The sequence below is a fragment of the Trichomycterus rosablanca genome, chromosome 15 (genome assembly GCF_030014385.1).
Source record: "Trichomycterus rosablanca isolate fTriRos1 chromosome 15, fTriRos1.hap1, whole genome shotgun sequence".
NCBI classification, from domain to species: domain Eukaryota; kingdom Metazoa; phylum Chordata; class Actinopteri; order Siluriformes; family Trichomycteridae; genus Trichomycterus; species Trichomycterus rosablanca.
The window spans coordinates 31,207,184-31,226,724 of record NC_086002.1 but is presented as its reverse complement, the minus strand read 5'-3'; the positions used below and the strand labels follow the sequence as shown (position 1 = coordinate 31,226,724).

The 19,541-nt window shown below is 43.1% G+C and overlaps 1 protein-coding gene and 1 long non-coding RNA gene across 2 annotated transcripts; both read right to left on the bottom strand.

The window, feature by feature from the left end:
- Positions 1-1,511: 1,511 nt before the first annotated feature.
- Positions 1,512-2,683, bottom strand: LOC134329149 (uncharacterized). Its single transcript, XR_010014804.1, has 3 exons — positions 2,611-2,683; positions 1,933-2,170; positions 1,512-1,824 (listed from the first exon to the last, which is right to left on the bottom strand). It is a non-coding gene; the product is annotated as an uncharacterized LOC134329149 (long non-coding RNA).
- A 4,732-nt stretch (positions 2,684-7,415) lies between these two features.
- Positions 7,416-19,541, bottom strand: zgc:66455 (uncharacterized protein LOC393502 homolog). The gene is made up of 11 exons (XM_063009574.1): positions 19,494-19,541; positions 19,172-19,202; positions 17,273-17,698; positions 15,626-16,111; positions 14,151-14,396; positions 11,820-11,879; positions 11,626-11,726; positions 11,450-11,508; positions 11,201-11,367; positions 8,479-8,622; positions 7,416-7,949 (listed from the first exon to the last, which is right to left on the bottom strand). The coding sequence occupies exons 1-11, from the start codon at positions 19,539-19,541 to the stop codon at positions 7,645-7,647; spliced, it is 2,073 nt and encodes a 690-aa protein (XP_062865644.1). The 3' UTR covers positions 7,416-7,644.

Below are 19,541 nucleotides of genomic sequence, written 5' to 3'. Positions count from 1 at the left end.
TGACTTCAATCCCATAGAGAACTTGTGGGCTGACGTCTGAAACACGTTTTTTTGAGGCAAAACCCAAAATTGCAGAAGAACTGTGGAATGTCGTCTAATCATCCTGGACTGGATACCTGTTCAGAGGAGCCAGAAGTTGGTCGACTCCATGCAACACAGATCTCGGAAACAATTGTTATGCCACTGAATATTAGTTCAGTAATTTAAAGTAAAGTGAAACCTCAAACATTTTTTCATGTTATAGATAAATTTTTTTAGTTTTTAAATAAAAATGCTGCACTGCTGTTATTTTGAACAGCCTAATATTCATTTTTCTTAACTTTCTGTAAAGGATTAACACAAACTGGCTACATTTAGTTAATGTTTTGATTTAGAATTGAAGGTGTAGTATTTTCAGTGCGTTTGCATTTATGGAAATAAAAGTTATTATAATGATTTTGTGCTTTATTCACTTTTTTAAAGTTACTGCTATTTTTTTTAACACTACTGTACAAACATCAAATCTGGGCTAATATGCAAACAAAAGTGTTCGCACACACACACACACACACACACACACACACACACACACATTTAAGACGGAACGTAAGAGAGAGAGGGAGGTCAGTATTAAGCCTCGGGCAGCCCGGTGTAAGAGATTAAGCTAACATATGTCACTAATCGAACCACAGCTGCTCCAAATGTCAAGGTTCGTGCCTCTTAATGGATTTCAATTAACGCAAATGGAAGCGGATTCATCCCGTAAAAATTCTAATCGTATACAATCAGACCTGAACGTCACTTCTGAGTCGGTGAGTGACTGGGATGTAAGCATCGGGGGGGACCCGAAATGTCAAAACGTCCCATCCAATATACTGATGTAAAAACGGTAGTGCGATAGCATAAAGTCAGGATCCGTTAGCGTTCCCATTATTTATTGATGGCGGGAATGTTTTAGAATGGCGGGAAATCCCACCCACCCCCAAAGTGAGGTAGATTCGGCCCCCCCCCCCCCCCAATGTTTGATTCTTGGCTACGGCTTTGGATGTGGGTTCCCAACCCAAACCAACCACAAAAGCATCCATTGCTCACAAATAAAAGCAAACCTGATCGCTTTATCGCTGTACACAGCTTTGGAATGAACCGGAACATCAACTGTTCGATCAGCGCCCAGCCAAACGAATAAACGCTCTCTTGACTGGACGGGCACAAATTCCCATACATCTACATAGTTCAAAGTCTTTAAAAGAGGAGCACCTGTGTATATTAGATGTCCAGCAAGCTCATGGTCAGGTGTCCGAATACTTTAGGCCATGTAGTGTATACTAAAAAAATACATAAATAAGTATATATATATATATTTAGCCATATATAATACATACATATATATGTATATATTATATCAATAATTTTTATTTATTTATTTATTATTTATTGTTAGCCATATAGTGTATTTCTATATATATAATTTAGCCATATATACTACATATATATACTATATAAATTATTTTTTATCATTATTTATTAGCCATATAGTGTACCTAAAAAATTATATATATATATACGTATATACACAGTATATATATATATATATATATATATATATATATATATATAATTTAAAAAAAGTGGGCAGGATCTTCTGCGCTGTATAAGGACCCTGGTTAGTAGCCCGAGGTGCCTGTACAGAAGTGGAGGAACGGGGAGATCGGGTTGTGACTCTCCATGCGCAAGACCGACCTTGTACGGAAGAATAAGAAGGGTCAGAGGGGGCGCATGTCGGCCGAATATATCCTCCTCAGACACCATCGGGGTCCCCAGCAGTGGGAGACTGATTGGCTATGACTAAATTGGGAAAAAAAAGGGAGAAAATGCATAAATAAAAGAGTAGAAAACGTACTTTCTGATAAATGATACCAATATTGACAAGATTACAGATACACGTGTACTCACCACGCAAAGCACAAGGACCTAGAGGGCCCGACGGGTCCCCTCAGCTAACAGTGGATAACCTCACAGATTACAGTATGAGACACACCTCGGCGAGCCGGCTCCGCGGGTGAAATTGCACGGCGGTGGGCGAACGCAGGAACGTAGGGTGCAGCTGGTGGTGCATGCTGGGCAGGATCAGGGTGCGAGGCTGCCCCTTGCCCTGGGAGACGCCGGCCGACGGCACCTGCGGCCCACCTTCCTTGAGAGGTTCGACCAAAGACGTGACGAGCGTCGAAAAGTACAAAGGCCCACACACACACACACACACACACACACACACACACACAGCAGTTTGTGGTAGGGAGACTGATGCTGAGAGAACATCTGGAGGAGTGACTGAACCTTGACCCACTACACACACACCCTCGGCTTGCTCAACAGGGGGTTTTTGTATCTGTTGGTCCTGGATTTTGTAAAGTTGCTTTGAGACAATGTATATTGTAAAAAGCGCTATATAAATAAAGTTGACTTGACTTGACACACACACACACACACACACACACACAAAGAATACACCTATGTATAATACTCTTACATGCTTACAAAGCTTATGTTTAATATAAACTCTAATATATAACCATTTAAATAAACTATTATGAATAAAAATGAAATAAATGTTCACTTTATTCCTCCACTTACCTCAATTCTATCAAAATCCAGTCACTTTAGTTGTGCACTGGCTAATGCAAAGCTAACGAGCTAACAAGCTAACGGCTAACGTTTTAGCGTTTTTATTAAACAGAATGTGTTTATTAAACATCCTAATACACGTATTTATCAATAAAATGTATAAAACAGCAAAAATAGTTCGTTTTAATATAAAATCTAGATAGAAAATAAGAATTATAAAAATAAAAACGTTAGCAGTCATATTGCTTCTAGCATGAAGCTGTTAGCTTAGCAACTCAAGCACCTAGATGGTGCTGAAGCTTCTGTTTTGCTTTGCACATATTTTTGTATAAAATTGTATGTATGTAATATATATTATATAACAGTTTAAAATAGATATGAAATTATGTAGGTATTATTATACAGTATGTTAGCTCCATTAAGTCTATAACTACAGTGCTAAGCTAAACTGACCAGATCTGTAAACAAACAGCAACATCGGATTCTTAGCCTTATTTCGAGTGGTGTAAAGCACTCCAACATGGACCACCGGGGCAATAGAACCACATCCTTGGAGTAATTATTCATGCCTCACTAAATACACGATCAGCCATAACGTTAAAACCACCTCCTTGTTTTTATCAGCTCCACTTACCATATAAGGAGCACTTTGTAGTTCTACAATTACTGACTGTAGTCCATCTGTTTCTCTGCAGGCTTTGTTAGCCCACTTTCATGCTGTTCTTCAATGGTCAGGACCCCCACAGGACCACCACAGAGCAGGTATTATTTAGGTGGTGGATCATTCTCAGCACTGTAGTGACACTGACATGGTGGTGGTGTGTTAGTGTGTGTTGTGCTGATATGAGTGGATCAGACACCGTGTCCACTCACTGTCCACTCTATTAGACACTCCTACCTAGTCGGTCCACCTCGTAGAGGTCATCTATTGCTGCTGTTTGAGTGGGTCATCTTCTAGATCTTCATCGGTGGTCACAGGTTGCTGCCCACGGGGTGCTATTGGCTAGATGTTTTTGGTTGGTGGACTATTCTCAGTCCAGCAGTGACAGTGAGGTGTTTAAAAACTCTGATCCACTCATACCAGCACAACACACACTAACACACCACCACCATGTCAGTGTCAGTGCAGTGCTGAGAATGATCCACCACCTAAATAATACCTGCTCTGTGGGGGTCCTGACGATTAAAGAACAGCATGAAAGGGGGTAACAAAGCATGCAGAGAAACAGATGGACTACAGTCAGTAATTGTAGAACTACAAAGTGCTTCTATAAGGTAAGTGGAGCTGATAACATGGACAGCGAGGGTAGAAACAAGGAGGTGGTTTTAATGTTATGGCCTCATTTATTACGTTTGGGGCGAATTAGGATGCAGACTGTGAGCCAAGCCTTGATTGCCCGTCAGCCTGTTGAAATAATGCTTACCTGGCTGAACGAAAGCCGATTCCCTCAGTCCCCACAGTCATGTTCTAAGATTGCTGATTGTTTTGCCAAGCAGTTTGGTTGGCATACATTTACTGTAATAGGGCGGCAGGAACCCCCAAATCGTTACGAGAGAACAAAAATGTGAGGTGATTCGACGCAATGAATCCAGACTCCACCGAACCCAGCGAGAGCCTCCACTCCACGCTCACGGATTACACATGGATGGTTAAATTTGGCTAAGAGATTAGCAGCACTAAGCTACAGGGTTTCATTCATCTCTCCGCGCCACAAAGCTTCTTCCGCACTTGTTCCTTCTTCTGTCCGACTTTCTTCGCGTCGAGTGGCCGCCGAGGTTTCCGGACTCCCACAGGATCTGGCTGGAGTCGGTCCTTTTGACCCGCCGAGTGCTTTAAAGTCTGCGATTCTCGACGAGGAGGCCGCTTTGATGTTGAGCTTGGTGGTCTCCAGTAGTGCCACGTTAATCCGTACGGTTTTACATTCATAATATATACACACAGTGTGGCCGAAAGTATCTGGACGCCTGGTTGTGAGCTTGTCGGACATTCCATAACAAAAACGTGTGGTATTGAAGAAGAAGGATGTTGTCAAGACTGTGGGGATTTGTGCCGTTCAATCAAAAGAGCATTCGTTCGGCTGGGCGCTTATGTTGACGTTCCGGTTTGTTCCGAAGCTGTTCGTAAGGGTTGAGGTCACGCCGAGCCAGAGATGTTCACAAGTCACAAAATACGGGTCAGAGTCCGAGTCGAGTCACGAGTCTTTAGGCTAGAGTCCGAGTCTGGTCACGAGTCTTTAGGCTAGAGTCCGGGTCGGGTCACGAGTCTTTAGGCTAGAGTCCGAGTCAAGACACGAGTCTTTAGGCTAGAGTCCGAGTCAAGACACGAGTCTTTAGGCTAGAGTCCGGGTCGGGTCACAAGTCTTTAGGCTAGAGTCCGAGTCGAGTCACGAGTCTTTAGGCTAGAGTCCGAGTCGAGTCACGAGTCTTTAGGCTAGAGTCCGAGTCGAGTCACGAGTCTTTAGGCTAGAGTCCGAGTCGAGTCACGAGTCTTTAGGCTAGAGTCCGAGTCAAGAAACGAGTCTTTAGGCTAGAGTCCGAGTCAAGACACGAGTCTTTAGGCTAGAGTCCGAGTCGAGTCACGAGTCTTTAGGCTAGAGTCCGGGTCAAGTCACGAGTCTTTAGGCTAGAGTCCGGGTCAAGTCACGAGTCTTTAGGCTAGAGTCCGAGTCGAGTCGTGAGTCTTTAGGCTAGAGTCCGAGTCAAGTCATGAGTCAATATAATAAACACAAAACATATATTGGAAATGTAGCATAGAAATAAACAAATAATAAGTTCAGATAAAAACAACAACAGATTAGCGACTGTATTTTGCCGTTTTACTTATTATTGTTGCAAATTACGGCACAGCGGCCAAAATCCCAAACACAGCAAAAAAATCCATAACCGCTGCTTACCTTAGCTTCTGTTCTTCCAGATGCTATTAAATTTATAAGCGTGTGTCCCATTAGGAATAGAATCCGTTATTTTGTAAATGTGCTTATAATTAAAAACCTCCAACTTTTCGCGGTTGTGAAGTAAAACAGGAAGTCGTTAGAAAGCCGATCGAGCGTTTCATTACCACGTCATCTGTGTGACGCAAACTGAATAAACGCAAATAACAGCATTTCTTACTAACAATTACAATCAGAAGCTCTGATTGGTTCAGAAAGCGCTCTTTCAATCATTAGCGCTGATTCTGTAGGAGCGTTCCATTCACATTATCCGTTACTGTGAAGTGCACTATGTAGAGTATTCCACCTTTGTAAGTAGGGAGCGACGCTTCATCACTATGCCGGAAGCTGGCTGGAACATTTACCCATTGCGTGTGTTACTGCGGGTTAAGATGGCCGGAGCGTTATTATTATTAGAGAGCAGAAAATGACACGATCAGAATGATGTTGGGTCATATATATATATATATAATTGTCACACGTAACTAATGTTGCTGACTTTTGTTGTCCACAAGTCATTTCATGCGAGTCACGAGTCGAGTCTCTACTCCGTGCAAGACTTTAAAGAGCTCGCTGACCTTCCCTAAACTGTTGCAGCAAAGTTGGAGGCTATTATTTCTTTAAAATAACAGATTCATCACAAGTGTTTGCAATTGCTGTGGCTGGAACACACAAATTCGGTAGTTAGAAGGGGTGTCCCAATACAAACAAGCGTCATTACATTACAGGCTGGAACCGGTGTGAAGCGCCACCTGGTGGTTGATAGTTTTATGTAATTTTGTCATTTGTCAACGTAAAGCTTAAGTTTTATATATAAACATGTGTTTTATATATATATATATATATTATATTTTATATATTATTTAAATACATTATTTTAAACAAAAATGACCCCAAATGTATCAAAATCCAGTCAAATCATGTCTGAAGTTCTCTTGTATAGTTTTGCACTGGCTAATGAAAAGCTAACGAGCTAACAAGCTAACAGCTAACGTTTTAGCTGTAATTTATTTTAGCATAATTCTACGTATAATTATGTTAATTATTTAATTTCGTCATTGATCATCAGAAACATCCTATTGTCTGTTTTAAGTGTGTAGAACGGCTTAGTGCTTCTATTTTAATATATTAACCTGTTTGCTAGCTGCTCTCAGTAATTAATTACATTTAATTAATTAATTAAATTCATGTTCTTTGTTTCCTTTGGTTCTTTTTGCTCGAGGTTGGACGTCTCACAAGCTGAGTGTTTCCGATTGGCCACCGATTTAATGATTATCCAGCTCGCTAACTAGCTCCAGGCTAGCTATAGCTAATTTGTTGGCATGTTTCTAGTAGCTTAAGTTTTGTTGCTTCCCATATTTTGTGGAGTAAAGAATTGGGCATCAAAGCGGCAGTTAACGGTAGCTTATCGCGCTACATCTCGGACTAAATGGTGACTTCGTTCTTCAGGAAAGGCCGTTAACATGGGACGTGGGTGGCAAACGGAGGGTGAACCCCGGGCGATCCACTTTCTGCTACCTTGTTCCACGTGCTCAGGTAAACGTTAAATTAAAGCGGTCCGTTAATCATCAGAGTCCAGAGGTCAGGAGTCGGACGCGGGTGGCAACCCTACTTACCCGTTGGGAAGGTAGCTTTATTTCTTCTAGCATATTCGGTGGCTGTGGAACTTCCTCGCTTTAAAAAGTGGATGCTGTAATCGTATTCCTTTAAACGACGCCCTTGTTTACATAAACATGAACACTGACTGGAGATCCGTATCACGCACTGATCCCCATTATCCCCCGTCTCTGTGCGGCGCCATCGATCAGCCAGCAGAGGTCGTAATTGCAGCGGTTGCGAAGAACAAACAAACTTGGGACAGGACAGCAGAGCGGTTTCAGGTCCGACTCTTTATGTAAGCGACAATAATACATCAACATGAACTTAAAACATCCAAAAATATTAGCAAACGAATGCTAAAGCTAGCGCTTTATCACAAACAAGGAATCCTAATTCCTTAACAGAAATATATCACATACACGTTTGATCATTTAACAATGATTTACGACACGTAAATAAAATAAATAATAATAAATAAAGTTAAACCCGGTGATCCAGTAGACGTCGAACCCGTTCAGAGTTTCCCTGCCGGTGGTTTCCCCTCCGATCCTTTAGGGGGAGTCAGAGAGCTGAAGCGGAGCAGATGGAGCGTTGGTGCGGGCGGAGGCGGTCCGGAGGAAGAGCCCACGTTTCTTTCGGGGTGGTTGTTGTCGATGTCGGTGGCGGTGAAGCTGGTACTGCTGCTGTACGGGCAGCGAGGGAGGAATCTGCCGCGGTGGTAACGGCGGTACAGCAGCAGCAGCGCGGCTAGAACCAGAGCGGTCAGCGTGCAGAGCAGGAAACACAGGACGGACAGGAGGAGCGACGTCCTGCTGCAGTCTGGACACAGAGAAATGATACCAACGTTTACTAAACGTCCACAAGTTTTGGAACACCACCATTTCCGGTATTTATTACAGCATAGAACCAAAACTATTGGAGACCCTAACCCTGCAGACCCCCTTAACCTGACCGAGAAGGGCGGGGTCATACCTGGTAGCCTCTTCTTTTCAACAGAGATCAGTATGGCGTACTTAGATTCACGCACTGCTCTCCGTTATTTATAGTCTCTGTGCAGTTCCTCGACCGGCCTGCAGAGGCCGCCACTAGCAAGCATAAATGTGTCACATATGAAATTATATGATTCCAATATTGAGGCAACAGTTTAGGGAAGGCCCCCCTGCACAACACGAGCTCGGTTTAAAGAAACTCTGGCCATATGAGTGCCAGACTCTTTAGACTGAACGGGCACAAATTCCCACAGATATACTTGAAAGCCACGTTATTTGAATACACTTAGTTTTTTGGTTGTATGGATATAAACTGAGTGCGCTGTGCGTCTGTCTGACTCCACGTCTCGACGTCTTACCGTCGCTGTGAGGCTTCACGCACACGGCCCCGCCCAGGCCGGGACTGTAACCGTGGAGACAGAGGCAGGAGTAGGAGCCGAACTCGTTGACGCACTCGGCGTGGACGTCGCACGTCGCCAGCCGGGTCCGGCACTCGTCGATATCTGGGGAGGATGCGCAGATGTACACATACAAGACACAATAAACACCCCAACAAACACATACTAGACATCATAAACACCCCCAACAAACACATACTAGACATCATAAACACCTCAACAAACACATACTAGACACAATAAACACCTCAACAAACACATACTAGACACAATAAACACCTCAACAAACACATACTAGACACAATAAACACCTCAACAAACACATACTAGACACAATAAACACCTCAACAAACACATACTAGACACAATAAACACCTCAACAAACACATACTAGACACAATAAACACCTCAACAAACACATACTAGACACAATAAACACCTCAACAAACACATATTAAACATCATAAACACCTCAACAAACACATACTAGACACAATAAACACCTCAACAAACACATACTAGACACAATAAACACCTCAACAAACACATACTAGACACAATAAACACCTCAACAAACACATACTAAACATCATAAACACCTCAACAAACACATACAAGACACAATAAACACCTCAACAAACACATACTAGACACAATAAACACCTCAACAAACACATACTAGACATCATAAACACCTCAACAAACACATACTAGACATCATAAACACCCCCAACGAACACATACTAGACATCATAAACACCCCCAACAAACACATACAAGACATCATAAACACCTCAACAAACACATACAAGACACAATAAACACCTCAACAAACACATACTAGACATCATAAACACCCCCAACAAACACATACTAGACATCATAAACACCCCCAACAAACACATAATAGACATCATGAACACCCCAACAAACACATACTAGACACAATAAACACCTCAACAAACACATACTAAACATCAAACACCCCCAACAAACACATACTAGACATCATAAACACCCCAACAAACACATACTAGACATCATAAACACCCCCAACAAACACATACTAGACATCATAAACACCCCCAACAAACACATACTAGACATCATAAACACCCCCAACAAACACATAATAGACATCATGAACACCCCAACAAACACATACTAGACACAATAAACACCTCAACAAACACATACTAAACATCAAACACCCCCAACAAACACATACTAGACATCATAAACACCCCAACAAACACATACTAGACATCATAAACACCCCCAACAAACACATACTAGACATCATAAACACCCCCAACAAACACATACTAGACATCATAAACACCCCCAACAAACACATACTAGACACAATAAACACCTCAAAAGACATAATAAACATTCCAACAAATACATACTAGACACAATAAACACCTCAACAGACATAAAAAACACCTCAACAAACACACTAGACACAAAAAACACAACAGACAAAAAAAACACCTCAACAAACACATACTAGACACAATAAACACCTCAACAAACACATACTAGACACAATAAACACCTCAACAAACACATACTAGACACAAAAAACACCTCAACAAACACATACTAGACACAATAAACACCTCAACAGACACCTCAACAAACATACTAGACACAATAAACACCTCAACAAACACATACTAGACACAATAAACACCTCAACAGGCATAAAAAACACCTCAACAAACACATACTAGACACAATAAACACCTTAACAGACATAAAAAAACACCTCAACAAACACACTAGACACAATAAACACAAGAGACAAAAAAAACCTCAACAAACACATACTAGACATAATAAACACCTCAACAAACACACTAGACACAATAAACACCTCAACAGACATAAAAAACACCTCAACAAACACATACTAGACATAATAAACACAACAGACACAATAAACACCTCAACAAACACATACTAGACATAATAAACACCTCAACAAACACACTAGACACAATAAACACCTAAACAGACAAAAAAAACACCTCAACAAACACACGACACAATAAACACAACAGACAAAAAAAACCTCAACAAACACATACTAGACATAATAAACACCTCAACAAACACACTAGACACAATAAACACCTCAACAGACATAAAAAACACCTCAACAAACACACTAGACAATAAACACAACAGACAAAAAAAAACACCTCAACAAACACATACTAGACATAAAAAAACACCTCAACAAACACACTAGACAATAAACACAAGACAAAAAAAACACCTCAACAAACACATACTAGACACAATAAACACAACAGACAAAAAAAACCTCAACAAACACATACTAGACATAATAAACACCTCAACAAACACACTAGACACAATAAACACCTCAACAGACATAAAAAAACACCTCAACAAACACACTAGACAATAAACACAACAGACAAAAAAAACACCTCAACAAACACATACTAGACACAATAAACACCTCAACAGACACATCAACAAACATACTAGACACAAACACCTCAACAGACAAAAAAAACCCACCTTAAACACATACTAGACACAATAAACACCTCAACAAACACATACTAGACATAATAAACACCTCAACAAACACCTCAACAGACATAACAAACACCAATAAACACATACTAGACATAACAGACACCTTCTATAGAGACGGACAGGACGACGAGGCGGCCGGTGACGTCGGGAGGCTCGACGCTTCGTCCCTGTAGCCGTAGCAGGCCGGACTGGAGAACCGCGTAGGTGTGGCCGTCGTCTTCGGCCTCACCGAACTGCACCCACACGATGAACAGCGCTCCTTCACTCAACCTGAAAGGTGTGTGTGTGTGTATGGGTGTACAGAGAGCCCAACACTGCAAAACCCACAGGCGGAGTGAATCGGAACACCTACCTTTTAGATCGTTTGGATGAAATGCTCTTCAGGTGGAGATTCTCCGCCGATTTTACGATCTGTCCACAAATAAACCAAACCAGAGTGGTTCAGAATGAGTCGGTAATTCTACACAACAGTAAATAATATCTTGTTTGTAATTGTGCTTAAATGATCAGAAGTGTGATTTTCGTGACCATGGCTTCCACGGCAGCTGCGTACGGACTCTTGACGTCATCCCAGTCGCGTTTGGGACCGCCGTCCGGACGGACCTCCACCGTCACCTCCAGCAACACACCTGATTTAAAAGCACACACACACACACGAGATCACCCGAATATATATAACAGGAGGATAAATTACCCATGGGGTTGAGGATAAAACCTCTCACCTCCGGGCAGGTGTGGGGGTTTAGGTGCACTTTTGGAATTCCGAACCGGGAGGGATTTTTCTGTGGACGTAAGAAAAACAGAAAGCGTAAGAATGGGGTGTAGACGGCACCCCAAAAAACGATGCATCCTTATACAGCGTCAAAGTCCCCGCCCCCTTTTTAGTCTGGACCCCTCCCGCCCAGCAGACTAGTGGCCGATCGTGTCTGATAGAGCTGCATTTCTTGATGCAGCGGCGGACCGTTTTAGGCAACAACGGTTTTCTGAAGCGCCCACGTGGCCACATTCATCACAGTAGCATGACGTATGAAAGCTGAAATGTCACGAGTCCCTGCATCTTGTCACAATATTATGGACGGTAGACAGTGAAATTATTCGCAATCTTGCTGAACTGACTGGTGATTTCCTAAAGTTTGGAACACGGTGGTGAGCCACGCCCATCATTGCTTGTACAGACTGATTCATTGGTGGATCCTTTTATACCCGATCATGATTCTCTCACCTGCTTATTGTGGAATATTTTATCAACTTTTGTCCCGACTTTTTTTTGAGTGTCTTCTGGGGGTGCTGGAGCCTATCCCAGCTTTTCAATGGGGGCAAGGCACACAGTAACACCCTGGACGGGGCGCCAGTCCCCACACACACACACACACACACACACCCACACACCCATAGGGCAATTCAGTGTCTCCAGTTAACCTGACTGCATGTTTTTGGACTGTGGGAGGAAACCGGAGCTCCCAGAGGAAACCCACACAGACACGGGGAGAACATGCAAACTCCACACAGAAAGGACCCGAACACATACTAGACATAATAAACACCTCAACAGACATAACACACCTCAACAAACACATACTAGACATAATAAACACCTCAACAAACACATACTAGACATAATAAACACCTCAACAGACATAACACACCTCAACAAACACATACTAGACATAATAAACACCTCAACAGACATAACACACCTCAACAAACACATACTAGACATAATAAACACCTCAACAGACATAACACACCTCAACAAACACATACTAGACATAATAAACACCTCAACAAACACATACTAGACATAATAAACACCTCAACAGACATAACACACCTCAACAAACACATACTAGACATAATAAACACCTCAACAAACACATACTAGACATAATACACACCTCAACAAACACATACTAGACATAATACACACCTCAACAGACATAATACACACCTCAACAAACACATACTAGACATAATAAACACCTCAACAAACACATACTAGACATAATACACACCTCAACAGACATAATACACACCTCAACAAACACATACTAGACATAATACACACCTCAACAGACATAATACACACCTCAACAAACACATACTAGACATAATAAACACCTCAACAAACACATACTAGACATAATACACACCTCAACAGACATAATACACACCTCAACAAACACATACTAGACATAATACACACCTCAACAGACATAATACACACCTCAACAAACACATACTAGACATAATAAACACCTCAACAAACACATACTAGACATGATACACACCTCAACAAACACATACTAGACATAATAAACACCTCAACAAACACATACTAGACATGATACACACCTCAACAAACACATACTAGACATAATAAACACCTCAACAAACACATACTAGACATAATACACACCTCAACAGACATAATACACACCTCAACAAACACATACTAGACATAATAAACACCCCAACAAACACATACTAGACATAATAAACACCTCAACAAACACATACTAGACATAATAAACACCTCAACAAACACATACTAGACATAATACACACCTCAACAGACATAATACACACCTCAACAAACACATACTAGACATAATACACACCTCAGACATAACACACCTCAACAAACACATACTAAACATAAACACCTCAACAAACACATACTAGACATAATACACACCTCAACAAACACATACTAGACATAATAAACACCTCAACAAACACATACTAGACATAATACACACCTCAACAGACATAATACACACCTCAACAAACACATACTAGACATAATACACACCTCAACAGACATAATACACACCTCAATAAACACATACTAAACATAAACACCTTCTATAGAGAAGGACAGGATGATGAGGCGGCCCGCAGTTGAGACACGCCCCCCTTAAACATCAGCCAATTAGGTTAGTGCAGACACACAGTAGCGCAGTAATCAGCTAGTGTACTTTACTAGGGCGCCACCCAAACGCCTGGTTATTAATGAATGAATGAATGAATGAATTCTGATGTATTTTACACACCTGGTTCTCTCCTTTCGGCTGCTTCCGTTCCGTCCCCTGGAGAACTCCCATCATGCTCTCCAGCGCCCTCGCTCATCGCCGAGGCGGACGTCGCCGTGGCTGCAGCAGGGTCATCGGGAGAGCGAGCGAGATCCGGTTCCGCCCGGTTAGAAGACGGGGCGTGTGTAGATGTGGGCCGCGTCGGGTGAGTGGGAGCCGCAGGGTTCGAGCCGAGCGGTCTGCGGTTCTGAACCGGAGCCGATTCGTCTGCAAAAATACGATTCGTGTCAGTTCAGACGTCTGTTAGCTAATGTGAAAGGACCGGGCGTATGGTGGCGCGGCACCTACGTTACAGGGTTCGGTAAGGCGTGTCCAGCCTTAACCAGACTGAAGCGGATAGAGAAAATAAATGCAGATTAATACCGATTATCATGTTGGATGTGCTGTCCTCATTTTTCCCCACAAGCCCCTCTACAGATTCCCAGGATCTTTTCACCATATTATGGACGGTAGACGGTAAAAGACTTTGCTTTGGTGGATCCTTCTTTTATACCTGATCATGATTCCCTCACCTGCTACCAGTTCGCCCGCCTTATTGTGGAACGTTTCATTAACTGTTGTCCTGACCGTTACTCCCACGCTATCCAATCAGATCGGAATTTGCTTCCCATGTGACCAAAATCAGCCGTTAAACTTTGATATACATGTACACCGATCAGGCATAACATTAAAACCACCTCTTTGTTTCTACACTCACTGTCCATTTTATCAGCTCCACTTACCATATAGAAGCACTTTGTAGTTTTACAATTACTGACTGTAGTCCATCTGTTTTTAACCTGCTTTCACTCTGTTCTTCAATGGTCAGGACCCCCACAGGACCACCACAGAGCAGGTATTATTTAAGTGGTGGATCATTCTCAGCACTGCAGTGACACTGACATGGTGCTGGTGTGTTAGTGTGTGTTGTGCTGGTATGAGTGGACACTTCACTGTCACTGCTGGACTGAGAATAGTCCACCAACCAAAAACATCCAGCCGCCAGCGCCCCGTGGGCGGCGTCCTGTGACCGCCGATGAAGATCTAGAAGATGACCGACTCAAACAGCAGCAATAGATGACCTCTACAAGGTGGACCAACTAGGTTAGAGTGTCTGATAGAGTGGACAGTGAGTGGACACAGTGTCTGATCCACTCGTACCAGCACAACACACACTAGCACACCAGCACCATGTCAGTGTCACTGCAGTGCTGAGAATGATCCACCACCTAAATAATACCTGCTCTGTGGTGGTCCTGTGGGGGTCCTGACCATTGAAGAACAGGGTGAAAGCAGGTTAAAAAAGCATGTAGAGAAACAGATGGACTACAGTCAGTAATTGTAGAACTACAAAGTGCTTCTATATGGTAGGTGGAGCTGATAACATGGACAGTGAGGTGGTTTTAATGTTATGACTGATCGGTGTATATAATAATAATCATAATAAAACGTTTTACCTTTTATTTTGTTCGACTGCTTTCTCCTTTTGGCTGCTTTCGTTCCGTCCCCAGGAGAACTCCCATCATGCTCTTCTGACGTTCCAGCGCTCTCGCTCACCGCCGAGGCGGACGTCACCGCGGCGGTAGGGCGTGCGGTAGACGACCACGTTGGATCCGGTTCTAGCTCGTGTCTGTGCAGTGTGACGCCGCCGGACGTGGGCGTGGCAGAATGAGGCGGAGCAAAGGGGTTTGGGTCGCTCGTCCGGTTGGGGTTGCCAGATTTCGCCCTGGTTTTACGAATCTCGCCAGAATTTTCGTTCCACGATGCTGTAGTGAGAGCTGATCTCTGATTGGTCCAGGGGTCGATTCGATTCAAACGCTCCGCGTGAGCGTCGTCTAGACTTTCCGTCTGAGGAGGAAATTCGTTCGAGATGCTTTGCTCTCCGGGGAGTGTATCAGACTCGTCTGGTTTAGATTCTTCTTCGTCATTTGTCGCCTGTGGTACTAAACACACACACACACATATTTTTGAATAATAATTTGGCTTCATTACTGACAGGTATAGCATATGGCTGAAAGTTTGTGGTCACCTGACCGTGCCATGGACATTAATATGGAATCCCGGTCAACTTCAGAGAGTAAGAGTGTTTCTGAAGCCGGGGACGGATGTTGGATAGAAAGCGGAGGCAGAGCGGAGGCCGCTCAGGTGGCGCAGCGGTAAAACACACTAGCACACCAGAGCCGGGATCTCGAACACATTGTATCGAATCTCGGCTCTGCCATCCGGCTGGGCTGGGCGGCCACATGAACAACGTTTGGCTGTCGTTCATTCGGGGTGAGGGGCCGGATAGGGATAATTCTGATCAGGGTGTGGCTCTCCGTACACAGGGCTGATTCGCATGTGAACTCGGCTGGTGCAGGTGAAAACATGCATTCGGGTACTGCTCACGTGTCGGAGGGGGTGTGTGACAGTCTAGCTCTCCTCAATCGGGGCCGGGGGGGTCAGCACCAGTAGAGAGGAAGCGTAACGCGATTGGGTGAAAATTGGACGCACTAAAAATCGGGAGAAAAATTATAAATAAATACAAAATTATTTTAAAAAATAAATAAATAAATAAATTATTAAAAATAAATAAATAATAAATAAATAAAAATAAATAAAAATAAATAAAAATAATAAATAAATTATTTAAAAAAATAAATAAATAAAAATAAATAAATAAAAATAAATAAATACAAAATTCATCCCTCAGATGTTCGACGTGATTGAGGTCGGGAGGTTGGGTTATCAATTGAAAGGTTGAGAGTTCAAATCCTGGCTCTGCCATGCAGCCACTGTTGGGCCCTTGAGCGAGGCCCTTAACCCTCTCGGCTCCAGGGATGCCGTGCAGCTTCCAAACAAGCCCGAGGTGCCTGTTATGACCAATACAGTGCAAGCACTTAGAGGGTTAAGGGCCTCGCTCAAGGGCCCGACAGTAGGAGTAGTGGGGATTGAACCAGCAACCTTCCGATTACTTGTGCGATACCGTAACAGCTGGGCTTAACAGTATGGGTCAATACAAAGGACTGGAGGACGCATGTGCCGGGCGAATACACCCACCTAGGGCGTCCCTAGCAGTGGAAGAGTCATTGGCTATGACTAAATGGGTAGAAAAAGGGACTTACCATGCTCGCCATGATCCACGGACTGAACCGCGGGGATCTCCGCCGTCCCGAGAGCCCGGTACGCCCCGTAGAACCCCCTGTGCGGCGGCTCGGGGTTGGGGCTGATGAGCTGCACCACGTGGACCACGTCGGACGCCGAGGTGAACACGGCGCTCCTCCAGCAGCGCTCCAGGACGCGGCTCTCCGCGCCCGGCGCCGGGGGCTCGTCCAGGTGGACCTGGTCCGTCTTGCGTCCGCAGGCGCTCTCCGGCGTCAGGTCCTCCAGGTAGAGCCGCACCCGCATACCGCGCGGCGCCCGGACGGTCCAGTTGCACCAGAGCGGGGGGTGGGAGCAGAGGTAGTCCGGGGAGAAGAACTCGCCGGCGTCGCCGTGGAGGATCTGGTGGCAGCTCTGCAGGGCGTAGAAGGCGCCGCTCTCCTGGAACCCTGACGGCAGGAGGGAATAATAACAATAATAATGGACTAGTAATCAGAAGGTTGCCAGTTTAAGCCCCTTCACTGCAAAGTTGCCACTTTTGGGCCCCTGAGCAAGGCCCTTAACACTTAACAGAGTCTGCTAAATGCCGTAAATGTAATTTTTGTAGAATTTATATAGCTCTACTACTACTGTCCAAAAATCTACACATCAGCAGTACTGCTGAGATCTGGGATCCAAGGTTCGAATCTCAGAGGCGCTATCGACCGTCTGGAGAGGGACGGCGAAACAGCCTAGCTATCAGGAGACACACTTGTCGATGCGCTCTCAGCGCAGGTCCCAAGCCCTGATAGAATTAGTTGGGAGTCAGGACGGGCATCCGGGATAAAAACTCTCCCAAGTCTGGTACGCAGACCAAAAATAAATAAATAAATAAAAAAATTGGCTCAAAAATTGTGAGCCGGTTCGTCCCTCAGATGTTCGACGTGATTGAGGTCGGGACTCAAACAAACCCGTAAAACCGTCGTCTTGAAATTGTGCAATGAGGATTGGGTGGGGGGGAAAAGGGGGCGTGTAAGATAAGAAGAATAAGAAGGGGTCGATGGAGATCCGCCACGGCTGCCCCTATACACACGGGCAATTCCCAAACCTGTTTACGTCGGTTCTAGAATTCTAAAGCTAATACGCTTTTGTCCAAATGCGACTCACAACCGTGAAGTCTTCAACTAGGATTTAAGAGCCTTGCTCAGGGGTCCAACTGTGCCAACTTGGCGGTGGTGCGCGACAAACGGCCGCTTTGTCCGGCGCTCGGCTCGAGCTGTAAAACGGCATCCAAGTGAGAACGTGAGACGAATCTGCATCAGTGTGGAATAAGCGTCAGATCCGGTGTCACAGCTCCACGTGTATCTGTGTTCATCTGGATTTTCCTCGCTGTTTCACTTTTAAACTTGTGTTACAGCTCGAGTCTAAAACGCTTCTGGTTCAAAATAAAGCTTAACGTGGTTTAATGTAGTAAAAGAAGGAGACAGGAGCACTAAACTTCTCTTCATTATTACTGCTCATAAGTTCCTCCACTAATCGCTCGTCATCAAGCATCTACACTATTAAGAATAACTGTATTTCAGTGTGTTATATTATATTTGTGTTATTTTCAGTGTATACGTGTCAAAAACTACCTCATTGTTTTACATTAGACTCAAATATAAGGTTTCCCAAACATCCTTATGGGAAAAAATACCTTAAAACTCGACACTACTCCCAGAACCGACTGACGTCGAGTTTCAAGGTACCGCTATACAATCAAATACACTAAATTTTATTCATTTTTGGATGTTTATTGACAAAAAACGAGAAAAAATAAGCCAAATGTAAACTGAAGAGTCAAAAACAGCTACAAAACCTTTATTTTACCTTCATATGTATTAATTTTTAAGTAATAAATTGTAATTATTACTTAAACAAACTTAATAAATAAAAATGTTTACTTGCAGACGTGTATCCATCATATTCATCCACCTAAAAAAACAACAGCAGGATGTAAGATATGTAATAAAAACTAAATAATAATTATTATTATAATAATAAGTAGTAAAATTAGAACATTAATAATATTTACCATTTGAGGTTTTACCTCGGACGCAATATGTATTATTAAGAAACTGCAAAGTTTGCACAATAAACCGCTCCGTTGCATCTTTTACCTCGTAATAAAGCGAATATAAAGTGTAATAATGTCGTAATATTAATAATAAAGTAAGAAATTATTTGTATAAAGTTAAATTCAGCGACTCGTTTGTCAGGAATCACCTGCTGTTTATTGCTAATTAGTGAGCCTGTATAGGACGCACTGCGCAT